Source organism: Symphodus melops (assembly GCF_947650265.1).
Source record: "Symphodus melops genome assembly, chromosome: 23".
In the NCBI taxonomy this organism is placed as follows: Eukaryota; Metazoa; Chordata; class Actinopteri; order Labriformes; family Labridae; genus Symphodus; species Symphodus melops.
Window position 1 is genome coordinate 10,900,656 of NC_136713.1, and position 25,085 is coordinate 10,925,740.

The following is a 25,085-nucleotide window of genomic DNA, read 5'->3' on the forward strand; positions in this document are numbered from 1 at the left end:
CTTTTAAAATGTAATTTTTTATTTGCCTTTTCCCATCATGGCCAGGGGACTACAGATGAAAACTAGCCTTCTGGCTAATTCTGGCTTTTTTTAACCATAATCTTGTGTTTTATGAAATTGCACTGTCCTCTTTTAAATAAAGAAATACTAATGACATTTTCTGCAATCCTCTTCCAGGAGGCTTGCAGCAGAGTTCAGAGGAGGGTGAAAAAACAAAAAATCGGGACTTTTTTGGGGAGTGCAGTGCATGTGTGAAAGGGGCCAAACTACTCTTACAACATGTATGCCTTTGAGCAAACAGTCGAGGTACAAAAACATTAAAAAAGCTGGGGGTTTTCCACATTTATAAAACTAACAACTCCCTCAAGTCATTTTATAATATCTACTTTCATTTGGGAGGAAGGGGACAATGGGTCATAACTCCACATCCCTTCTCATTGTGATAACGTTTGTGTTTGTCACAATAAGAGATTTTCAATGAGAGGATTCACTTCCTGTAGACAAAACAACATGTGGTCAGGAATTCCTTGGATGCCGGGAAAGTCTGGCATATTCGAGTTTCATGTCATGTCCTTGAATCTGCTGAATGTTTGAGCGCACAGGCAGCGAGCGAGCGAGCGACCTCGGAGGTTGACAAAAAAGTCAACCAGGAGTTTAAATAGCTTTTTCGACAACTAACGGAGTGGAACTGATCATTCAATAAACACTGATTTAGCGTTGCTTTCATCTGGATTGTAAGGAGACAATGAGGTGAAAAAAGAGGGCTGTATCATGCCATCAGCTGTGCCCAGGTTTAAAAAAATTGTGAAATAATCCATCGTATTGATGACCCAAATATAGATTCCTCTGAAAGTCAAAGACTTCTTCTGAATAAACAAGCAGATTAATTCTTAAGCATCCAACTTGCTGCCGTAGCAGAGAGAAAATGAGCCTGGAGATCAATGACATCATCATATTTGTAGGCATACACCCTCAGCACCCAGTGCTCAGACGTGAAAGCTTTAATAAATCTCTGGATGAGGCGGAACTTTCCACTAATGAGGGCTAAATCTGCCGATTCCTACTTAAAAAAAAAAAAAAAGTCTTGGCATTCACTACAGAGTGTGTTTTGGGTCTGTGGGCGTTAATATGTGTAAGCATGAGGCCCATTTAATGTTTAACACAGCAGAAAACAGTCGGGGTATTTAACGTCCCTGCATGTTGGGCTGTTCACAATGTGTCCCAAATGTGCTGCGTTCAGTTCATCTTTGAACACAAATATCTGTAACCTGGACCGCATGATGGTAAACAGAGACGTTCTCTCTTCTAAAGCATTCACGCTAGCTTTAAGAAAAATAAATAAAAAACTGAGCTTCATGAAATGTGCTTATTCGATACAAGCCCTGTGATTGGACCGCTGGGTAACATCTCATTTCCTGCTTTCAGATCGTTTAACATTTATCGGTTTCATCGACTTCTGCTCATTATTCATCAGCTCCAAGTCAAACAGAATGTGCTGGGGGTTCAGTTGCCATGGTTTCCTGCATGCAAAAAAAGTAGAAAAAAAATGAGCGTAGACACAACAGGAGCGCCGGTATCCCAGCGGTTGTGTTGCACGCCCGATGTTCAGGGGCGAGAGTCCTCCTTTGAATCTGACCGTGACTCTTTGCTGCACGTCATCGGACCGCCAAAGAGAGAGAGGAAAAGTTGGGAGGAGAGAGTGGGGGTCGACACGCAGCAAGGGACCAAGGAATATACGTGTAGGAATATATTGTGACTTATAAAGTGGATGTGAGGAAAACAAAATAGTAAAGCAGGCCAACATATCCACTGTCAAGGATAATGTTGACAACTGCAGGGACTAATGATTTGACCTGTGACCTCTCAGCCTCTTGTATGATGGCAGGAGTCCAGCATCCTGGTCGTCCTACCTTTCATTGGAAGCGTGCTGCTCTGCTGTTGTTGACGCAGCTTGGAGCTGACCTCGGCTCGCTGTGACTCACTGCCATGCCAGCCCGAGTTATCGCCACCGCGCTGACCTCAGCAACGGGGAATAAAAAATAAACAACATGTGAAACGGCTCCGAGATACGAGGGTTAAGTGGATTATGGGTGTGGACCGAAACCCTTGGGATTCAATAAGAGCTGTGATCACGCTGATAAAGAAATAATAAATACAACTGTTTTTGATACCGTGTCTGAATGTGCTGCTCCCTCCGCTTACACATGATTCATTAACGCTTATCATTTCAGCATCTCAGATCCCACGGAGGTGTTGCACAACGAGGCCTTTAAGCAACACTGTTTGAGCAACAGTCTCATGTCACATAAACCGCATGATGACACACCATGAGGACTCTTATTAAAGCCCTGAAGAGAAAACAGAGAGGAGCTGCAGCAGCAGGCGAGCCGGTCTTCGGTGCTTTCTCGAGCAGGATGAGCGCGTCATTAACCCCGGGGGCCCCAAAACAAAGATAATGAGCTTATAGATGGCAAAAAGCACATTTTACATTCCTTTCTGTTACTCGTTTTTTTTTTTTTAATATAAACCTTCCTCTAGGCCATGACAGGAGAGGCAGTGTTATGTAATTACAAGAGTCACTATCTATTATTATTATCTAATGTAGCCTGATAATAGAGACAATAGCTGACTAATGTTTCAGACACAGTCAGGTCTGATTTAAAAACAGCAGCATAAAGCGCAAAGTTTAAAAAACAAAACAGCAACTTCTGTTAAATGCAGCAGGAAAAGTACGACTGTCAGAAACAGGCACGTCAGCATGAAAAGCTCGGGCGGCTTTCCAAAACTGACTCATCAATCAGCCTCGTGCAACACAGGTGTCCTTGGGCTTCTCACCTGCAGAGCTGAAGCATCGGGAACATTATGGAAAAAGAACAAGAGCATGAATGAAGTCTGATACATAGACTGTCAAAATGTCTGATACAGCTACTCAAAGAACCTATAGATCTCGTCCTCAAATGCATGCAGTAATCCATCCATGCATGGGCCTTTTCCAATGTTTTAAGAGCTTTACTAGGTCGAGACAAAGCAGCAACCTCCGGTGTTGAAAACTGAAGCCATCGCTTAAGTGCAAAATAAACTGCAGTTCCTCAAGCGTCCACTTGAGGCTGGCTGCAGAAGCACAGGAAGTCACATGCACACCTTGTTCATGTCTTTATCTGCACACATTGGACGAGGGATGATGGGTTTTTTTCTACCTCGTCCGGTTTGACTTCATGAAGGATTGACTACAGAGCGCTTGGCGCTGACTAAGCGGCGTGTGTGCGGCGTATAGCTGTCTGTCAGAGGGCGTGAAACCCTCCTCCGCTCCAGCTCTTTAGCCGAAAGTTCAAGGTGAGACAGCATCCTGCGCATAGCCACGCCATCGACAAGCTTCGAGAAGCCCCTTCAGTAACCGATAGGTGACGTCACTCGGCGGCTTCATCCATGTTTCACGACAGTCTAGTGTCGACACAAGGCAGCAGATCAGACGTTCTCCAGGATCGAAATAACAAAGTTGAAGCTATCTACTGTTGACATGAAACGTCTGGCTGATGTCCAGGATGAACCTGTCAAAGCTTTGCTCTAATGCTGTTTAAACCAAATCAGGCCTTGACATGGCGTAGCTTGTTATTAGCATGGGGGCAGTAATTAGGCAGCTCTCCTGACACAGACAGGGTAATTAACTCTCATGATAAACATTAATCCAGCCGGCAGCTCCCTGAGCTCCACAAAATCTTCTATTTTTAGAACAATAACAAAGAAATGTAATCCGTAGGGTTTCTTTTTTACTCACATATTGTTTACACAAATGACAGTTAAATTACAATCAATAATAGGCAACACAACGTGATGACAGGTGCTTTCCTGTGTGTTGCTAATATAGATATGAACTAAAAAAAACTTTTAATGACAGATCCAGCTTTGCAGCTATAAGGGCATGTTGGTCTTTTTATAAGGGAGAATGATTTTGCACATTTTTAAGTATTTTAAAATGGAAAACGCATCAGTTCTATCAGTATGGTTTTTTTCCCTGGTTTCGTTGAGTGTGAGGCCTCTGCAGCATCGTCTGAGGGGAGGAAGAGGACCTTCATGTGGCCCAGATGTATGCCTGCCTGCAGCGAGGGAGGGGGAGGGGGCGTCTCGTCTACAGCGAGGCAGCCGCAGCCTCTCCTCCCGGGGCAAATGTCACGGCTGTCGCTCCGTTTCACCCTCAGGAGAGCAGCCGCTGAGAGCCTCTCTGTGTTTACACCTCACGGATTCACCGAGGAGAATCCAGCTAGCTCGCTGGGGCGGATCTCGTGATCCATGCAGACACGCGCGCATGAGGAGATATTTTTCAGGAGCACCTCATCACGTCACAAAAGAGTGGATGTGACTCTCTGTATGCTCTGCTGTCTTTACTGCAGCATTGATTCTTTGCAACTCTTCGGCTAATGCATTTAAAAGCAATGGAGAACTTCAACACCATTTCGACGCTATCGATCCAGGACCCATCTGGGGCCGGAATAATGGAGCATGTCTGGATAATCAACACAATGTATAGACAAGCAGCTCAGCCGTCTGCAGGAGTCATTTAGGAACACACGCTTTATGCACTACTGATTCTTAAGCGGTGTGTTTATGCATCAGTGTGAAGGTGTAACTAGCAACGAGTGTGATCTTTTCCTCTGTTTCAAACAGCTCAGTGTCTTTGTTCAGCCATAAACAGTCAGTTCCTGCTTCCCTTCTAATCCGGACACAGAGCTGCACTTATCTGTAAACACCTTGCATGAAGAGGACGTGACTGGAACAACTGTTTTGGACAATTTTTGATGCATGTATCGTCTACTTAATTTAAAAAAAAAAAAAGTCTGCAGGATCCGCATCGCCCCACTCCTGTAATCCAACACATGAATGTAAACAGCTAAAAAGACTTTTAAATGACGATTAAACAACTTCTGCCAACTAATAGTCCAAGTTGATTTGTTTATGTTCTTCATTATTTCGCTCTAACATTCCTGAGGTTCAAATTTCGCAAACAGAAAAAAAAAGTGTTTTTCTGAGACATCATAATCAGATTTTTAAGGAGAAAAAAAATATCATCATTAACCCTTAATTTATGCCCAATTTATATATATATATGAAAGAATCCTTGAGATATCACATTTACAGTTACGGTGATGACAACACATATTAGAATCTGCCTGTAATAAAAACAGAAGAAGTGAGTGAATCTAACATCGTCTGTCGTGCTGTTTTCATAGAAGTATTAAGTTACCCTCTGAATCACATCTAAGGAGCTAACATACTCATGGTCCTTCAGACTCATACCTCATGTGCTCGTCATCACCATATGTCAGAAAAAAAGCAGCAGTTGTGAGTATCAAATGACCTCGAACACAGCAGAGGGGGAACACATGTTACATATGTGAAGGGTAGCTTAAGTCTTCTTTGTGGTTTTATCATCGTAGCTGACAGCTGAGATAGCAAACAGTCAACAAAGACACCACAGACAGTCAGTAGAGAGATACGCTTTGGACAGGAAACTGGACAAATAACACCAAACAAACGTGCTTTCCTGTTCCAACGCTCTCTCTCATGTCTGTCTCCTGCGGCCACAGACACATCTCTGGGCTTGTTAGAGCTAATGGTCAGGTGTTAACTTGTGGTCGATGGCAGCCACGTCTCGCCTCAGGACCGTTGCCAAGTATGGCTCCTGGGTGGGTAGTTGCCATGGTAATCACAGAGCAGATCCTGTGTTTGCCTGTGCTGGTGAGTGATAAAAAAGATAATTGACTTAGTCGGCTCTCTTGGAGGAAAACCGAGCAGCGACTGAACATCATATTTAACACAGCTACCAAAGAGACACACGGGCAGTGAGCTTCTTTTTCTTTGTGACAAAGGAGTGAGTCACTGAACAGTCTGCAGCTATGCTAGTGTCACTGTGAGGCTAAATGCTAACATACTAACATTAGCAGATGTGATGCTTACCCTAAGTAAAGGGAAAGCTAAGATTAGATTCACCTGTAGGACCGCCTCTAACCGTTAATCAATCAGTCTAGTCGATCCAGTTTCTAAGATGTGTTAGTCAAGACTAGAGGCCTCCAAGGATAGCCAATCAAATGTGTTTAAATACACAACAGAGCAGAATGTGCTACTTAATCTCCGGAGTATTCGAAACACGCCAACAGGAGGACAGCTTTAATGTGGGTGCTTAAGGGAGGAACAGTCTCCGCAAGGATAACAAGTATCCGACCGCCCAACACTAGGGAGTGACTCAGCAGCAGCTGTTGCCATGGGATACCAGGCAAGGCTGCATCTGACCCCCCCCTCCCCTCCCTCCTCCTCCCCCACCCGTCTGCTGCTGCTGCTCCACCTTAAATCCTCCGTCACTTTCCCGGGGAAGGTCTGTCCCAGCATGCAGAGGGAGAAACTGGGAGATGGTAGGTGTTAATCCAATCTGAGGGAGGTACTGCGAGGCTTTGGCCGAGTCGCTCCGCGCGCTAGCCCACTGACCTCCACATCCCTTATTGGTGCAGATTAATGCCTTATTAAGAGCAACTGACTTAGCAACAATCCACTTACGCTGACTGTAAGATTTGCAGAGTATTGCGATGCCTCAAACAATCTCAGCGCTGGCCTGGGGAAGAAAAAAAGCTGAGAGACCTCAAAGATGCTTTTCCCCACTTTTGAACGTTTTTGTTATTGCACTACAGGAAGCAGTGCCACGAGATACAAGCTAAATACTGCAACACAAATACAGCCGACTTGTTGAAAAGTGTCAACTAATGTCTCAAAATGCATCACCACTACATCCTCCAAAAGCCTCAGCCACAGCAGCAATTAAATAAAAGCAACTACCATAACATAAAGATCTTCCATTGCATGCTGTTTACAGACATTAGCAATGTCATGCTAATGACATTAAGGCTTTGTAGGCGGTGGCTAATTTAGGACGAAGGCAGTTGAGTAAAGAAGGGCCGAGTAAATCTCCTGTGAGGCTACACCTTGTTCTCTGGGTCAGGGCACACTAACCCACATGCTCCCCAGTGCATCAGAGCAGAAACAAGAGAGATCTTTACTGACACTCTATTGTCCACTCCTTCCTTATTAATCCTCTGAAGAAGAGGTTTCAGGTCAGAAATGTGCAACCTGGATCCAAACATGCAGCAACAATCACAGTTCCTCAAAAGAGCGCGTCTACTTGTTGGGTTCTTGGACGATTTCCAGCACGTCTTGAGCTTCTCGGCAATAATCACCAGCTTTGAAGCTTTTTTTTTCTTCTGCTGAGAGCAGTCAAGTAAAAATGTGCATGACAGGTGGTCTGACAAGTTGCTTTCATTTCCAGCGTCCTTCTTTCTTTCTCTGCACGCACGCACACACACATATACATCATCTCCTGTGTCGGTAAATCCCTGCCATGCCTTCTGCAGACATTTAAGCCTTTCAATAGTGCACAGCCTCAGCCCTTAAGTAACACTGACGGATTGTTTTGAGGTGTGGAAGTGGGTTACAGTTAAGACAGGGAGGCTCATTTTAAGCTACAATATTACATGGAGGTTAAATTGGGGATTTTGTTTGCATGTGTATCTGTGTGTCAAAGTGAGGATGAATGTCGAGAAAAAGAAGTTTGCAGATGAGCTGTGTTTTTTTTTTTTAAAGAAATCTTTTTTATTACAACATTTCACGGTTTTCCATTTCTGGTAATGGTTTGTGGCAGAGTTACATGACTGCTGAACTCCAAACAACTTTGATCTACGGTTGAAAGCAAACACATGGAATCGATTTCCGGTATACAGAATTTAAAATTTGTCCTCATTAGAGACAATTCAGAGACAGATTGCAACACAAAGGCTATCTCGAATCACTCTTACAAAATTAACCGTAAATAAGGTCCATTTGAGCGTCTCCCACGTCTCGATGGAATCCGTTGCACTCATTTGTTATCATTGTGAACATACAAAAGAAAAAAAAATATTGTGATGGACAACAGTATCAATTTTTTGGGGCATTTACATTTTGGCCAGCGTACAAATAAAGTTGTGCATTTCCCAAAAATTAGAAGACAATAAAAACAACAAGTAAAAAGCTTGACGCCTTAGCTACAGCGCAAAAGCAGCCACACTAGAAGTCGGGTGTTGGCGGTGAGATGAGGAGAAGCATCTTGGGGTGTGGGCCACGCCCCGTCCCTCAGGCCTCTCAACTGCGTGTGGGTGATGCCATTTGTTAGGGTGCACCTTCTGCCATCCCCCCCAACCTCCTCCGCCTCAGACAGGTCTTCCTTATCGTCACGTAAAGACGGGCGTGTCGATGGTAAAGGGAGTCGTTAAGGGGGCGAGGCCGACAGCCCGGACAAAGGCTTCATCCGACCACTGGCTGTGCAGCTCGGTTATTGTTGTCGTTTCATAATTTCGGTTACAAAGTTATACAGCTAAAAGAAGTGACTGAAAACAAGGCAATGCGGGAGGAGGGGTGTACAGTGCATGACAGGAGGGAGGGGCTTCACTACGAGTCCTGCTTCTCCTGTTCGATGGCTGTGGATGGGAAAAGATGGAACAAAAATAAGACACCCACCAGGAGAAAGACCAAAATGTGCCGAACTCCATGATAAAAATGAAGGTTTGAAGAGCTGGTCTTTGAGACTTACTTTCTTTTGTAGGCAGGGGATTCTTCTCCTGCGTCTCTGTCTTCTTCAGCTTGGATTTGTCAAATTTGGTGACTTCTGAGATGTCTGGTTTGTCTGACATTTTTTCAGGTGGTCTGAAAGATCAGGATGTAAACAAACATTTCATCATACTGCAGATAACAAAACCTCCTTTTGATTGCATTTACAAGAAACAGCCTGACCAGATTATTATAAATATCTCAAATATGTCTAATGTATATAAATCATGCAGTTAAATCCACCCAAGCACGTGCTGCACCGTTTTTCTATCAGAAGAAGGGCGTTGCCTAAATCTCAGTAACCGGACTACTTTTTCCTAAAATATGCGTCCGCCTTCTTTTGTTCGCCTGCACTCTGCCCGCCGTGATTTGACTGCCTTCCATCCCGTTATTCAACACAAAAAACCCCGGGGATGGTTCACACTGCGCACACATAGACACACAATGACTCACACACACACACACACACAGGGGACGAGCTGCTCCAGACAATGAAGCCAGCCCACAACGCCTTCAAACCTGACATTTACATAACAATAGCAGTTCCCATGCTGGGCAGAGCGAGGAAAATATAGAAATAAAAACTGAGCAAACTGCGCAATGGTTTGAAACTGTTCTCAAAAAACGAACAGAAAAAGTAAAAAAAATGTTTTTATTCTAGATATTAAATATTGGTTTGTGAGTGTCCAAGCAGGGGCTTTCCACATGGAAGCTGTAGAACATCCCGCAAATTCACTTGTCACGTACTTCTTCTCCCTCTTGGGGGTGCAACGTGAAGGAACCACCGCCCAGATTTACATGTCTGCACATTCCCTAATATCGAAGTTCAATGCAAAAAAAAAAACCCACAAGAAACACACGCTCACAGTCAGAATAAAGCGCACTCAACGCGTCTTTTTAATAAAGGAACCAGGCGCGTGCGTCTCGAGCATACAAGGCAACAAAGGAAACAGGGTGTTATGCAAGACTGTATGCGGTTATGACAAAGACAGAGCATAAAGGTCATCGCTGCTGTCACAACAAACCCTCATGAGAGGTTATAATACACAAAAAGAAGTTGCGTTCACGTTAAATCCGAATTATCTTTCCCCCTCCCTAGTTATCCATTTGGCACATTTCCCCAAACGCCTCTACCTTAATCCTCGCTTCTATCTTCTATTTTGTAGATGCATCTAATGAGGCTGAAAGAACAGAGAAGAAACGTTGAATTGATCTTACCAGTGTGCTCTGGTGGCTGGATGTCTCTGGTCAGTGTTGGTGCAGCAGTAGTGGCGCGTCTTAGCGCAAGCATTAGTTATAGTCAGAAATATGCTAATGACATCTGACATCACCAGCTCCCATCTGCCGAGGCCCTCTGCTGGTGAGGCTCGGACCTCCATCCTCATGCTGAAACTCAACACTGTAAAACGTCTTAAGAGGAGTCTCACATCACCAAAACCCAGAAGGGGAAATAAATACATGGAGTTATTGTGTTTCTGTGGAGATCTGAACACAAAAAAAAAGATGCTTTGTGTCAATAAGGCCTCCCAAACATTTAACGTTTATTATTCATTTCCACACGTGTTGAACTACAAAAGTCCTTGTCGTTAATGGATTTCATCCGAAAAAAGACTAAAAGAAATGTAGATTCAATGGCTGCTTATGTCTCCCACACTTTTATCTTTCTCCAGCTGCACGCTCCTGTAGAATGACGCCCCCTGGTGGATATTCAGCCTCTCCTTCATGAGTGGTTGAGCAGCAGACACATTTAATTCAGTGACTTCTAGGAGCACAAATATGATTAAGAACAAGGTTGAGTAGACGTGGAGTTCAAATTAGTTCATTAATGCCACCAGTTGTATTATTACAGCGTTGTGAGTATATTTTCTTTTCTTTCTGTTCTGGTGCGCACGACTGATGAAGAGTCGGCTCATGCCACCTTGTGGGCACTGCTGAGGGGGGGTCATCATGATGACGTCATCAGGTTTACTTAGTCTTGGTTCGGATACTGCAAACTTAAAACAAAAGATATAATGAAAATAAGTTTAACTATAAATTAATATTAATCGATATTGTAATTTAAAAAACAATGACGTCATCAGTGTGATCTAAGTTCATGCTTAGAGATGACACACTTTGAGACAAACTGAAAGCTTTTAATGATTAACCATGCAGGTACTTGCAAAGAGATGCATCTGTGTTGCATTATGGGAAATCTAGGCTGCAACAAGACATCATATAAAGGGATTCAATACAATTTTAAAATTGAAAGGAAAAATCTCTAAACCCCAAACTTTAAATCACCTGAAACATGTCCTTTTAGAATTACTAACTTAAAGTGAAGACAAGCAGAACAGTTTCTGTCAGCCATTGTCAAAGCTTTATTGTCAACAAAACAGCTCCAAGTGTTACATATAAAAAAAAAATTTAAATCATGCTTCTTTTTTTTAACCTACCAACAGGCAGACAGTGAAAGCTGCCTCGTCTGAACTAAAGTGACCCGTTACAGCCGTGATTACAAGGTTCTGTTTAAAGACGTGGTGAAATATTAAACGCTATCCTCAAGCTTTGGGCTCCCTCCGTTTTCGTGACCTTTTTTTGAAACATGGGTGACGCACCCATAGCACCTCGTATCACACGCTTCTCTCTAATCGATAACAGACCTGTTGGAGAAGTTCAACTCTCACTGACTTATGCAGACATAAAGGAGGAAGGTTGGAAGCAGCGCAGATAAGAAGAAATTACAATTCAGAGGTGAGACAAAGTTTGAAATTAACTCCTGTATGAAGCCAAAATATTACAATCTTTATAGCGCTAAGAGTTAAGCTTAATTCAAATCATTTAGCAGCTGTTAAGGTAAACACTTCGGGGAGGAAAGGTGCACATTTTCACATTTTGAGCTATTTTATTATTCTCTGGAGCTTAAAAAGCCAAAATATTTCTACTCGTATGGCTCGGTGGAATGGTTGTTTTTGAAGTGAGGTACAAATAAGACATTGTGTTACATCGTGGACCCTTTGGTTAAAGTGAAGGCCAGGCCTCTGGTGTTTTTAAGGTCGGACAAAGTGAAACAAGAGAAGAAGAATCATAAATACAACTTGAGAGATGAAATGATATTTGTCCCGTGGTGAAGAAGTCAAAGACAGCGATCATGTGAGCGTGACCTTTTAATAGACACGTGGGGCGGCAGGGCGTGGGGGATGAAAAACCAGCAGGGTCGTTTTTTTGTTTTTTGTTTCCCTGAACCTTTCTGGAGGATATGTGGCAGACGAGTGCCGGCCGAGCGGCTCGAATTGGAAGGAGGACGAGAAAACGCTCGCACTCTTTTTCCTTTACAAAGGTACGTGGCTGAAGAGGTAGGACACGGACTCGCCGTTGTGGGTTCTCCTGATCGCCTCCGCCAGGATCATGGAGATGTCGATGACCTGGAGGAAAACAGAGTCCAACACATGAGTTAAAAAAAAAATAAATAAATAAAAAATTTCACCTCTATACTTCTGTAAATATTTTCTGAAAGGGGAAAAAGAAAAACCGAGTCATGTGATCTGAGGCGGGATAGAAAGCACACGCGTGTGTGTGTGTGTGTGTACCTGTATTTTGGGGCACGCCTTCATCTTCTCCTCTTGTGGAATGGTGTTGGTCACCACCACGGCCTCGAACGGGGCGCTGTTGATGCGAGAGATGGCCGGCCCGGAGAAGATGCCGTGCGTGAGGATGGCGTAGACCTTTACGGCTCCGGCATCGATCAGCCTGAGAGGAGAATTCATCATTTGAATCTAAAACCGCCGACATGTGACACCTTATCAGTTTGATATTAATAAACGGCACGTATCACCTTTTAATGTGTAACCCTTCACTATCTGATCCGAATCTAACCCAGATAAGGCTGCCTGCCCTTTGCTTCTACAGCTCTGAATACGTGCGCCTCCGACTCACTTGTCTGCGGCGTGGCAGATGGTGCCGCAGGTGTCGGCCATGTCGTCCACCATGATGGCGACGCGGTCCTTAACGTCGCCGACCAGCACCATGCGGTCCACCTCGTTGGCCTTCTTCCTCTCTTTGTGGATCAGGGCGAAGTCCACGTTGAGGCGGTCGGCGATGGACGTCACTCTGGACAGGAAGGACGCACGTTCATTTAAAATCACGCCACTTCATCCCAGCTCTCCTTTAAACTCTTATCGACGCCGTTGTGCCGTTAAAGTGACGTTTCATTTCTTGAGTGCCTATGAGCCACTGTCAGCTCTCACCGGTCCCGGACTCTTACCGTTTCGCTCCACCGGCGTCCGGAGAAACGATTATGCAGTTCTTCCACTCAGGGATATTTTCACGTATCCACTGGAGCACCGCCGGCTCTGCGTAAAGGTTGTCCACGGCGATGTCGAAAAAGCCCTAAAAAGGACAAACATCACAAAGTCACTTTTTATTCTTGCATTTCATTTTAATCATCGCTCAGCACGCTGCACAGGAACGACAAAAAAATGTGACGTTTTCTATCCTCACGCGTCCTCTTCGACCTCCCCAACATTAAACACACCTCGTTTCCTTGTTAGCTTGAATTTCAGAGTTTATAAACTCAACGTCAGAGCAGAAGAAGAAGAAATCTAAACTATGACGTCAGTAGTTCACACGTTTTAACTGAGTTTTAGCAGCTGAGGCTAAGCTAACAGTTTAGCAGCTTCCTTCACATACTGACCTGGATCTGTGAGGCGTGGAGGTCCATGGTGATGATGTGGTCCGCTCCCGCCACGGACAACATGTTCGCCACCAGCTTCGCCGAGATGGGCGCACGACTCTGACAAGCATCGAGAAACAAAAAAAATGGCTTCAGAACACTTCCCATAACGCTAACAGCGTCCCGTCCTTTGTCTCCGTTTGGCACGAGTCGAATCATTTCAAGGTCGCTCGTTTCAAACTTTTTATTTTTATTTTAAGCCCCCGACGGATCGACGGATTTAAGGCTGCCGAGCTGCAGCGTTGGTCAAGGAAACACTCGAGGCGTCACGGCACTCAAACACCGGGGGGGGGGGGGGGGGGGGGGGGGGGGGGGGAAGGATCTTTGAGCGTGCGTTTCCCCTCTCACCCGAAGAACGGCCACATCTTTAACGAGGTCAAGGAAAGGTCATCGACCTGCACGCGGCACACGTTGAGGGAAGCATCAACATCAGCAGCGGGGCTTTGACTGAGTGCGGCGTGACGAGACGGGAGCGTCTGAGGCAACAGCAGATAATGATTGACGGGAGAGGAAGGTTGCGTGAACCAGCTTGTGCGCCTGCTAGAGGACGTGACGGATCCGTTTGTTGACTTGTCAATATCACGTCACTGCAGAGTCTGTCAGTGTGTCGACAGGTTATTTGCCCCCCCCCCCCCCAAGAATGTCAAGGAGAGCGAAGCAGAGTGTAAACACAGGGATGAATGTTCCTCCTGAATATATAAAACATTCAGAACAAAAACTTCTCCGCAGTTAGATCAAAGCGCTTCGTGTCCACGAGGGTCTCTACCTTGTCTTTTTTGTCCTGCCGGGCGTACGGGAAGCAGGGGATGACGGCGGTGACTCGGGACGACGAGGCGATCTTGCAGGCGTTGATCATGATGAGCAGCTCCATGAGGTTGTCGTTGATCTCGCCGCAGCCGCTCTGCACGATGTAGACGTCCTCGCCGCGGACGCTCTCCCCGATTTCCACGCTGTTCGGAGAGGGGAGAGAGAGAGAAGAAGACATGTCAGACCCTGAGGTTTGAAAGTGAAGAGGGTGCGAGGGTGTTAACCTCGGGGCTGATCACACCGGGGTGAGAAGAGTTTAAGTATATGAGCACAAAGCAAAGTGACGTGACTCAGACTAAACCTGAATAAAGTTTGACATGACTTCGCTCTCTTGAATTCTAAAATACAAGTTCAGGCGTGGAGGGAGAAACTGCTCTGCCAGGCACACACTCATTCACACACACACACACACACCAAGTCGAGCCACAGCTGACGTGGAAGCACGCAGCATGCCAGTGTGTGAAACATTCCTGAGTGGGACATGTCCAGGTCCCCCTCAGCCTCAGGTCATGTGACCGGCGGACATATGCAGCAATGAAAGAGTGGAGAGAGGGACTGTCTGTGCGGTCACAAGGTTTTCATAAGAGAGGCCGGCGTGAACACAGGAGCCAAACAACACGTCTGTAAAGGTGGACGGGGAGGAAAAAAAAAAAGGGCTGACACTCACATTGTTTTATTTTGTGTTGCAGCGCGCTTGTTCTGAACAAAAAGGGAAAAAAACAGGACAACGAAACGCAAAATACAACAACCAAGGATCGCTCGGAGAGGAACGTACAGAGAGCTCCGAAAAGAAAGTTTAAACAGGCGGACAATCTGACCCCCCCCCCCCAAAAAAAAGAAAAAAAGATTGTCCTCTGAACGCTCGCTTCTCACACAAATTCAGAGGATTCAGTAAAACACATTATAATCAGATAAAAAGGCTTGAAGGGCGGCTTGATGTGGTCGGATTGTAAAACACCGAGCTCTCGTGCACGATGTGAGCGCCTAACAAACCCGAGAAAGACGTTCGACATGAGAGCAGAAGATCCGTGAAAAGAGCAGGATGTGATCGCCGGAGAGGACGACTACTACTTTACTTTGAAAGGAGCCTGTTGAGGAAGTTCGGGCATCTGATTAGGATTAAAAAGAATAAAATGCCTTTATTGTGTATAATTGTACAACAAAATTATTTGGCTTCACCTTAAAGTGCAGACAGCTAAAAAGAAAAACAACAGAAGAAGAATATAAAAGATTAACTCTAATAAAAGTTTAAGGTAGGCTACATGTGGTGGGACTTCTTTACAGGTTGTTGCATAATAAATTAACAATGGATATTAAATGCATATTTGCACAGTATGACATGTAAATTATTGCAGAAAAATAAAAGTGTAAATATTGCACAGGCCTACATTTGGAGGTTTTCTAGGTACACCCAACTCCGAGGTCAGACCCTGATCATGCAGAGGGGCTATATGTTAAACCTGGACTGGGAAAAGCCAGAAATCACCCAGAAGGAGTTGCAAAACGTTGCCGAGGAGAGGAAAGTCTGAGTTTACTTGCTTCAATGCAGAGAGTCGACCTCGGATAAGAGGAATCAAGGGGACTGAATTTCCTTCAACACTTAAAAAAAAAGTTAAATGGCATAAAAATAACCTGGATTTTATTGACATGGCTGAACAGTGTGCACTTCTTTTCTTTTCATGTTTATTTTTTTGCATGTGCAGGTTTCGCAGTTACAGACAACCAAAAGCAGGAACCACCTTGCTGGGGTGTTACGTCTAGTTCTGCTCACCAGTTTACATGATCCCCCCCCCCCCCCCTTCGTAAAAACAATAAATGCACCTCTCTGTCTGAAGAACACCACAACACCAGCTGCACCTCCTCCACTTTATATAATGAATACTCGGAGTTACAACGAAGAAGGAGGCCTTTTGGGGAATACTTTAGAGAAACACTTGGCCCAACACTTTTTTTCCCCGTCTCCTCCTCGTTAGCTTAGTTAGCATGGTTGGTACGCAGCACGCTACTCCAACACTGCGTGATTACAAAGTTGTTATGTGGCTGTCAGTCTGATTTAAGAGGAACATGTTTTAGTTATCGTTTTAAAAAACCCAACGAAAGTGTAATATAAAGGGCGAAGAAGTTAGCTTGTTAGCCTGCCATGTTTACATGTGGCTAACGAGTCACGTGTAGCGCTCCAGCGCAGCCCGCTGAATAGTAAACTATTGTTAGCTTCAAGCTAACCCTTCCACATGGGACACGAGAGACCAGCCACTTCATTAACACAAATAAATACATGACACAATGACAGGGAGGGAGAGAGCAGTCAGTGTCCGTGTGAGTGCTCACCATGTCTCCTGGTTGCTGAATTTCTTCGTGATCACTTTCCCCAGCTCCAGTCCCAATCGATCGGCTACTTTCTGGGACAGGTCGTGGTGGGAGCTCCCGCTGAAAAGTACGATGTTAGGCATGTCCGACAAAAAAAAACGCCCTGCGGCTCAGTTAAGAATAAAAAAAAGAAAGAATACGAAAATATGACAGGTCTCCCCACTAAAGGGTCGTGAAAAGGGGGAAAATAAGCGTGCTAATGTTGCAGCTTTAGCATTGCAGTGGTGTGGACTGTGCAGAGAGGAAACGTCAGGTCAGCGCGTGCACGGTGAAGGGAAGTGCTCTCCTCTGATTGGACAGACGAGCTGTGCGCTCATATCATGATGTGCGGCTGTTGTGTTTGTTAAAAACGAAGATGTTTACGTTTTCTCTTCTAAAACTCAACTCTTATCTTCATTGACCTGATGATGCTGTAAGGTTGTACTAGTTTGCTGATTGCTTTGCAAGACTTTCTTGAACCTTTATCCTCAAAAGATCACTGAGGGGTGTCAACCTTTATTTACAATTACACACAGTCATTACAGAAGACATTTGAAGAACCAGAAGGCCACTAAAATCCACAAACAGGAGAAGAAGCTAAAACCATTAAAAGGAATAAGACAACACGAGAAAAGCCTACATTCAAAAAAATTATTCAGTAGGTTCAGTGAGTATAGTACACAAAAAGATAGACAGGCAGACAGATAGGAATAGATATTTTATTGATCCTGTTGGAAATTCAAGATGCAATCAAACAAACTCATGTAAAATTACAGTTACAAATTGTGATTTATATCTACATCCTAAAATCATAAAAACCCCACACGTAACAATTTGAATATGCCTATTGATGAAATATTTATTAAAATTTTCCTTTTTCAATTCATAGGTTCAAGTATAGTAAGTCATAGTATTTTATTTATATTTTTGGTTTAATCTTCTCACTCCTCCCACCTTTCAGAAATAATAATGGAATTTATTTTATTGGGACATTTCAAGCTTCAGTTTAAGGAGCAAAGTGAAAGGTCAATTAATTGCTGCTGCTCTGGACTTTGAGATATTGGATCATGTTATTAGATTTTCCACTCAGCTTGGAGTCAGCTGAGATGTCATGCCTCTCGGTGCGTCTCCTCAAACCAGCGACACGTCGTCCTCATTATCAGCCCTTTTCTCTGTCATGCGCTGAGTGAGCTTCATTCGAGTTCTTTAGTTTTTTCTGAACACAGCCAGTGATAAGAATGACCTGTCCTGACTTTGTGGACACACTGAAGGCATTTAATACTGACAAATATTGATTATTGACTCTATGGCTGAACTAAAATGGACTTTGAGTGTCTGTTTTGACATGATGAAAAGCAAAACACTGATAATTCATCCCTTAATATTGATTGAAAAATTCCTGAAAGTAGAATAAAAGACAGAACACAGGGGAGTATTTTTCAGAAATATATTTTATAGATGATGTCAGAGATGAAATGTCCAAAGCGTAGGTCCCAAAGAAAGATAACATATTTCATAGAGACAAAACAACAAACAAAAAATAACTTTTTTTATCCATTTACATGTAAACCGAGAATTGCTCTTGAGCCACAGTGGTTATATATATATAGAGAGAGAACTGGCCAAGGTGGGAGTGACAATCAGATCGGCGATGCCCTTTTTTTTCTCCAAACGTTTTTTCCCTGTAACAGCGCACGTCACAAATCTGTGAAAGAGGAACATTCTTTGGGAGTCTCTTTTTTTTTCTTCTTTTTTTTGATGGTGTGGATGAAGCAGAGGTTTGGCAGAGCGTGTTTCTCTTTAGCACAGTCCGTACATGTGCACAAGTGCTGTTAAAATCACTCGTCGGAAACAATAAGAACAATATCAAAGGTTCCTCGTTGGAGTCATTCGGACAAAGTCTTGAATTCTTGCACACCAACGAGGAAGAAAAAAACCCTCCTGTTTGGTGCTCTTGGGAGTCGCCCCCATGGAAGGTTCTCAAGTGTGTGTGTGTGTGTGTGTTTTGTCTTAAAGTCCTCCAGTGTTCTTCTTCTATTGTGCAAATACATTTTTGTTACATAGACAAGCAGGCATGCTGACTCACAAACCATGCAAAGAGTTAAAGTTGGCGCGAGCAGACGGCGGAAAAGAAAGAGCAGTAATCAAGTTTCTACAAAAAACAAACTAAAACCAGGAAACAAAAAGAAGCCAAATGAAAGGAATAAGAAGTGGAATGTTTCGTTAGACGTGAACAATATTTTCAATAGAATGATATTCAAATAAACACGAGAGTCGCCTGGAGTAAGCTGGTGAACGAAGCAGTTTACAGACATGATTAATCGAGTGTTGAGCAGATGATTGGAGCAGAAAAAGTCAGTAAAGTGGAACATGATGGTGCAACACACACTCAGAAAGAGATTTCAAAGTTGTCTGCTGAGTGTTTCATTTCAAATGTCAAGCGCCCCCCCCCCCCCCCCCCAAAAAAATAAAATAATAATAATAATCCACTTTTCTGTCATTGTTGCCTCGAACCACAAATAAGAACTCAGCCAGCTACATGAGACTTCCTTTCAACCTCTTTGTGGATGTGTTGTCACAGTTTAAAGGTAAGTGGTACGGGCAAAAATGCATCAATCAGGCAACAAAGTGATCCAATGTTTTCGCTTAGGGAAAGCCAATTGCAGTGCCGTGTGATGACTTCACTCGAGGGTCGAGAAAACAGTGCAGTCGATGATGAGTTAAATACGCTGCTGCTTTTTAAGTCCATGGTAGTAATATCTTACACCATACTGTTTGTCGCTCACAATATCATAGCTGTCATTAGTTAGAGTACATTTATAAACTTTTCCATATACAAATCTGCTATAAACAGTACATGTTATAAATACACGGTCGATGAAAATGCAAAAAAATAGGCAGAGAGCCTGAGAGAGAAAGAAAGAGAAAAAGAAAAAGGAGGTGTTGCTCCTTGTTTTTGATAAATACAAGAAAGAAAGTTCTGGATCAAGAGGTGAAAAAAAGTACTTGGTGTGAATGGTAGCCCTATAACTATCCAGAAAATGGATAAAAACACAGAACACAAAAAATCTATGGATGAAAAAAGTTAGAAAAATAATCTTGTACAATAAAAAATAAAAAGTGGACACGCTTATCAGACACGTTTTTTTTGTTGTTTTTTTCCTTCCCCCACCCCTTTTTTTGATATCGACAACTCGGATGTGGAAATCATACACGTAGATACGAACAGGCGATTACTGCCCCTTTAAAATATATTCAATTCAATATACATGACCATCTCGCACGAGCAACCGAGCCAGCTGCCGACCGGCCGACGTCTGGAGGGCCGATCAGGACTGAAAACGCCCACTTGATCCGTGGAAGGTTAAATTAGTAAACATTGAACTGGGTACCGGGATCCTTCTCTTAAAGGGCCAGTACGAGAAAAGTCTGCCAGCTAAGTGAAGTGAAAGTACTATTGTAAATGCAAAACTCATGCTTTGGCTTTTCTTGCTTGGCTTTCTCTTTTGGATATCGTTCAGAACTCTTTCTGCGTAAACGGCATGCTTCATGTGTTTACAAAGCGATGACTTCTGTTAAAGGGAGGCTACATCATAGGCTTGCTCTTTTTTTTCCGAGACTCTAATTTTGTTTGGAAGTTTTCATGTTCGCACCGTTTTTTCTACTGAAGCTGGCATCTACCGTTGCAAAGCGCTTCCTCGTCTTTTTTTTTTGTTTGTTTGTTTGTTTTTTTTACAGAAAAATAGATCCATCCAAAAGTAAAGTAACTCTTCTTCTTTAAGAGAGAGAGAGAGAGGCTGAAGAGACGTAAACTTTGTCTTCGTCACGTTCCAAGTAAACATGCTGAACGATTGTTTTATTTTTTAGTCGTCCTCCAAGAAAAGGAGCGGAAACTCTTCCTCCCTCGTTTGACTTAAGGCAATCTTTTCCTGAAAACAATCCTGAAATCCAGCAGGGGGGGGGGACCCTCCCTCACCAAGGCACTCCTCTCACTCGCCAACCTTCAACGACAGGCTGTGGTGAGGCCACAGTCTTGTCTTCAAATCTTTGCGAAAGCCGACTCAAACCTTCGGCTCGACTCGTGTCCACAGTGAACGCATCTTGTAAAATGTGATCTGGGGTTGCTGCGATGCCCTTTTAGTTTCACAGCAAAAATAGTCGATAGAAGAGAAAAGTAACTCCCGAGCTAGCGGCTGGGAGAGTCTGCTGTCTCTGGTGTCCATACTGTATGTGGTCAGAAGGCAGCTGTGTAAAGCACCGTATGTTCCTGTCGTGAAATCACACCTTTCTACGGCGAGACCGAACCTCGCCCCAAACTCCAAACACAACCACCTTGCTGCCTCGGTCACACGGTTAGCCGCTGTGGGCTAACATGAGAGGGCGGAGACTGACAGAAAAAAAAAAAAACAGTCTCTTTAAAAATGTTTTCCCCCTAATGCAGTCCTCTGTCTCCTGATTGGCTCCCTACTCTGAGGCTGAGCCCACCCCCTCCCCCTCGGCCGAGGGGCCGCCAATCAAGGTGACTGACGTGGTGAGTGGGGTTAAGGGGGGGTAAATGAAGGGGTCAGTCGAAGACTCTTCGCAGCTCAAAGAGTTGTCTCCGGAGAGGTCAATGGTAAACGGTGCGACACCCTCGCGTTTCCCTCGGTTACAGCGGCTCCTCCTCCTCCATGGGCTCCTCCTCGGGCCTGCACGACACAAACAAACAAATCCCACTGACGACGACTTCACCCTGAGAGTTGCACACTTTCCAACACAAGACGTCATAAAAAAAAACAAAAAACTGATTTGACAGGATTTTTTGCATCTCCCTTTTTTTCTTCTTTTTTTCGCTGCATCATTGTACAGACAGCAACAGCATCAACAGGCTGCAATTCAAAGAGTTTGAAAACAGCTCTCTTCCTTCTCAAGGTTTTTTACACTGAAGTGAATAAACCGAAGAGGTGGCTGACTCACTGAAACAACCTCATCTGGTGATTAAAACACTGAACAAAGCCATTCCTTTTTCCAAACCTGTGCTTTTCTCAGCCTCTTCTCGAACACCGAGAGGACTTATGTGCTCAGATTCCTTCAGAGTTCATGTTCAGAGTTCAAAGAGCCTGTGGCCGAATTAAAAGCAGAGTTCTTCTCCTCTTCAACAGGTTGTTTTAGAGGACTTCATGTTAAAAAGGTGGGTGCTCTTTGGTGGTTTAGCGATTAGCTTCACTGGTGCAGTCAAAATGTACACTCACATGACTTTGCATACCAGGAAGTAATCAGCTGTAAATGTTTAAGTGTTCCAAATGTAAATAGATTTCAGCCTGAACTCACAGGCCATCAATCTTACAGATAAAAGGTTTCACTGTGAGGCTTCGGACTCTCTTTACCTGTGATCCATGGCGTTTGTGTTAGCCACGGAGAGCGAGGCCATGGCGCTGACGGCCTCGGCCTCCTCCGAGTCTCCTCGCTTGGCCTCCAGGAGGGAAAGTCCGAGCAGCGGCGAGGAGCGGTGCACTGAGCGCCAGTACTTACCTGAGAGGAGGGGAGAGATTTAAAAAAAAAAAAAAAAAAACAGACATAAGAGAAAGGAGAGATTTGAACTGAAGCCCGCCGTGATTCGTCTGCCTGTCTCAGGTGCGTGCGATGTGGTGTGTGTGACTTTCACATCCATGATTTGAAGAGCCCAGCCTGCAGACAGTTTGACAGTGTTGCAGAGTCTTATCAGTGTTTGTGCAAACTCACTGTGAGTCTCTAAAACTTTCTCCAGAGAGCGCACGGCGTTGGGGTTGGGCCTCTGCTCGAGGACGGCCTTGGGCAGAGGGTCCAGCTGCACAAGGGCAAAAACACAAACACACACGTGTAAACACAAGTATGGAAAAGACGGTGGTTATGTCTTTTTGTTGAACAGCAGGTCGGCTGGGAAAAGAATTCCCGATGCAACACCAGTCCACTGACAATCCAGACTCCAGTGTGTTATTTCAAACCATGGCTCTGCTTCTACACGTTTTACTTTGGCTAAAGCAGAGATCAGGAGGATCCTTTACAGGTGACCCAGTTACAAACTTACTGATCATGTAAAAAAAAAAAAAAGACAGAATATCCCTTTAATCAGTGAAACAGGAGGTGATATTTCTGTGTCCTTCAGGGCGACTGTCGTACCTCCTGTCCGAGCAGGGCGGCCACACAGGCCTCAGAGGCGTCACAGATGGCGGTGAGGTCATGACCCCCCTCCAGAGCCAGAACCACCCTGCCTCCAGCCAGAGTCATCAACTGCCGGGTCAGGTAGCCAAAACCTGAGCAGACGGGTTGAATTGATATCAGTGATGCATGTATGACACTTCATTTGTCAGCAGCCAGCCGACGCGCACATGTCGGCCTGAGATAAGAAGCGAACGTCAGATTGTCTCACATTTGGACGTTAAAGTGTAGCCGCCCAAAGGTGGAGGGTGTCCCTCGACGGCGTCGAAGCCAGACGAGACCAGCACGATGTCCGGAGCGAACTCGTTGGCGATGGGCATCACCACCGACCTGCGAGCGTGAAGATTAAACTGCATGACAACACGGCGGCACACTCCAACCGCTCCCTTTGACTTTGAAGACTTTTTTTTTAATGAGATGAAATCTGAAGGTGTACCTGAAGGCAGCCAGGTACTCTACATCGCTCATCGGGGGGTCCAGACCTCCGGTGAAAGCCACGTTTACGTTGAAGCCGACTCCAGGCCCACTGCCCACCTGTAGAGGGCAGCAAACATGTTGGCTCTTTAATGCTCCTCTGTTTACTGCAGCAGGTGAAATGTGGCCATGAAATTAAACATCATTTCAAATACAAATGCAAGCCGCTGCACATGATACGCTGCACATGATATTTTTTTTCAAAATGAAAGTAAAATAAGCACGTTTCCCATGATGCATCGGTGACAGTTATTAAGGTTCTAGACTCACCTCGTCAGGTGCTCCGCTTCCAGGGAAGAAGTTGCCGTCGTCGTAGCGATGAATGGACAGGTAAAGGACGTTGGGGTCGTCGTAGAAGGCTTGCTGGGTGCCGTTCCCATGGTGGACGTCCTGAGATGAGACAGCACACGTACGGGTAAGTTACGCAGCTTTTCGATGCACATTACCTCACAGGTGCGGGGGGGGGGGGGTCGTCCTCCAGAACTGACCCAGTCCACGATGAGGATCCGGTTGACGTTGAGTCTCTGCTGCAGCAGTTTGGCAGCGATGGCCACGGAGTTGAAGTAGCAGAAGCCCCTGAAACACCAACACAGAGGAGACGGTCATGAGAGTACCAAACCGTACCGATCCGTACCGGACTGCTGTGTGGAAACGGGGGCTTTAGTGTAATCTGGCTGTGGCCTTACATGGGAGTGCTCTCCTCTGCGTGGTGTCCAGGAGGGCGGACCACAGCGAAACCATTCTGCAGAGACAAACAGGAAGTGACAAGTGTTAGCACTAAAGTGGCTCTGAACAACGTAAAAAAAAAAAATGACGGGGATTTTTGACAAATTGTAACATTTCCAAAAACACCGAACGCATCTTTGAGCTCCGATAACTTGAAGCTCTGGTTGGAACAATAAAGTGCCCCCTCTCTTTTCCAAGCTCTTTGTGAATGACAATGGAGCAAAGGTCACCTTCAGCTCTCCTGTAGCCACTTTGAAAACAAGCTCCACCACCGAGCCGACGGCGAGGCGAGCGGCGCTGGACGAGTGCACCTCGTTCCAAATGGTGTCGCTGTCCACCTGGGAAAAAAAAAAAAAACGGTCAGAACTCGACGAAGCTGAGGTCAAAGGTTATGTGAGTTTTTGTTTCCTCCCCGTCATGTGAGTGTTTCTTACCCCGACCCCTCCACACGGCAGCCGTACAAACATGGGAGTGATTGAACCTGGTGGTGAGAGAGGAAACGTTACATCAGGGACGGCGGGCGGATGGGTACGAGATTGCGCTTGTTTGCGAGTGTGTGTCTCACAATCGAGTTTCTGTCGGAGCGGGTTGGTCCCGTACAGCAGGACGTGGGCTTCAGAGTGGACCGTCTGCAGCTCTTCCAGAGTGGCCTTCCTCCCACGGATACACTACACACACACACACACACAGAATGACACACCTCTCATACTGCGCGTGACGTTCACCGCCGAGTCGCTTCCACTTTTCGGTCACGTACCTCACACTGCGATCTGAGGCCCGTCTCCTGCAGACGAGACCAGATGCTCTGAATCCTGCCTGCGTGTTCGGGGTGGCTGTTAGTGTTTCCACACATACACTGATGCTTCTGCATGAGGGAGTCGTACACCAGACCTGAGGAGGCGCGCGCACACACACACACACACACACGCGTTTATTCTCAGCTGTATTTTCAAGAATCCCGTCGAACTGTTCGGGGGGTTTCATTCATGAGTTAGCGGGAGTGCAAGCTAATTCTGACTGATCTCAATTCAGAACTGATGATTTTTAAAGTTCAAAGCTCCGATGTTTCCGATCAACGTTTGCTGCCTGTGCTTTAAATTCAACGCCGACTTTGGCTCACCGACTGATGAGGTAGAAAGCAGACGATTCTTCCTGATCTTATTTCCCAGATTGGTGCTGAAGCTGAAAATGTCTTTCTCCTTCCTAAATGCTCCGTGCA

At 44.9% G+C, this 25,085-nt stretch overlaps 4 protein-coding genes across 7 annotated transcripts in view; 1 reads left to right on the forward strand and 3 right to left on the reverse strand.

The window, feature by feature from the left end:
• Nucleotides 1-7,607: 7,607 nt before the first annotated feature.
• Nucleotides 7,608-9,969, reverse strand: LOC306819000 (thymosin beta-12). Its single transcript, XM_079336747.1, has 3 exons — nt 9,844-9,969; nt 8,609-8,721; nt 7,608-8,495 (listed from the first exon to the last, which is right to left on the reverse strand). The coding sequence occupies exons 2-3, from the start codon at nt 8,706-8,708 to the stop codon at nt 8,467-8,469; spliced, it is 129 nt and encodes a 42-aa protein (XP_079192873.1). The 5' UTR covers nt 8,709-8,721; nt 9,844-9,969; the 3' UTR covers nt 7,608-8,466.
• Nucleotides 9,970-10,961: 992 nt separating this feature from the next.
• Nucleotides 10,962-16,825, reverse strand: LOC306819056 (ribose-phosphate pyrophosphokinase 2). Its single transcript, XM_079336818.1, has 7 exons — nt 16,472-16,825; nt 14,103-14,286; nt 13,298-13,396; nt 12,869-12,993; nt 12,541-12,714; nt 12,195-12,354; nt 10,962-12,029 (listed from the first exon to the last, which is right to left on the reverse strand). Exons 1-7 carry the CDS (start codon nt 16,591-16,593, stop codon nt 11,937-11,939), a joined length of 957 nt encoding a protein of 318 aa, XP_079192944.1. The 5' UTR covers nt 16,594-16,825; the 3' UTR covers nt 10,962-11,936.
• A 2,116-nt stretch (nt 16,826-18,941) lies between these two features.
• The window catches only part of LOC306818472 (histone deacetylase 4-like), a 42,425-nt gene continuing 36,281 nt past the window's right edge, over nt 18,942-25,085 (reverse strand). For all 4 annotated transcript variants that reach the window (XM_079336080.1, XM_079336079.1, XM_079336078.1 and 1 more), the window contains 13 exons: nt 24,624-24,757; nt 24,432-24,534; nt 24,301-24,347; nt 24,097-24,204; nt 23,827-23,882; nt 23,629-23,716; nt 23,411-23,530; nt 23,103-23,200; nt 22,878-22,996; nt 22,628-22,761; nt 22,211-22,295; nt 21,856-22,000; nt 18,942-21,177 (listed from right to left, as the gene is read on the reverse strand). In XM_079336080.1, coding sequence (XP_079192206.1) covers nt 21,138-21,177; nt 21,856-22,000; nt 22,211-22,295; nt 22,628-22,761; nt 22,878-22,996; nt 23,103-23,200; nt 23,411-23,530; nt 23,629-23,716; nt 23,827-23,882; nt 24,097-24,204; nt 24,301-24,347; nt 24,432-24,534; nt 24,624-24,757 — 1,277 coding nt within the window. In that variant the 3' untranslated portion in view covers nt 18,942-21,137. The remainder of the gene's footprint in view (nt 21,178-21,855; nt 22,001-22,210; nt 22,296-22,627; nt 22,762-22,877; nt 22,997-23,102; nt 23,201-23,410; nt 23,531-23,628; nt 23,717-23,826; nt 23,883-24,096; nt 24,205-24,300; nt 24,348-24,431; nt 24,535-24,623; nt 24,758-25,085) is intronic.
• Nucleotides 22,237-25,085, forward strand: part of slc19a1 (solute carrier family 19 member 1) — an 84,444-nt gene continuing 81,595 nt past the window's right edge. The window contains exon 1 of the mRNA XM_079336092.1: nt 22,237-22,247. The gene's annotated coding sequence lies outside the window, so the exon portion shown is untranslated. The remainder of the gene's footprint in view (nt 22,248-25,085) is intronic.

What these genes read in the sequence shown, in the direction of transcription:
- LOC306819056 (XM_079336818.1), bottom strand. Translation starts at nt 16,593, where the DNA reads ATGCCTAACATCGTACTTTTCAGCGGGAGCTCCCACCACGACCTGTCC. An exon ending in TTCAGCAACCAGGAGACATG is followed by an intron (nt 14,287 to 16,471) that starts GTGAGCACTCAC and finishes CTCTCCGAACAG; the next exon opens with CGTGGAAATCGGGGAGAGCG. An exon ending in GACGCCGGTGGAGCGAAACG is followed by an intron (nt 12,715 to 12,868) that starts GTAAGAGTCCGG and finishes CTTCCTGTCCAG; the next exon opens with AGTGACGTCCATCGCCGACC.
- LOC306819000 (XM_079336747.1), bottom strand. Translation starts at nt 8,708, where the DNA reads ATGTCAGACAAACCAGACATCTCAGAAGTCACCAAATTTGACAAATCC. An exon ending in TCCCCTGCCTACAAAAGAAA is followed by an intron (nt 8,496 to 8,608) that starts GTAAGTCTCAAA and finishes TCCCATCCACAG; the next exon opens with CCATCGAACAGGAGAAGCAG.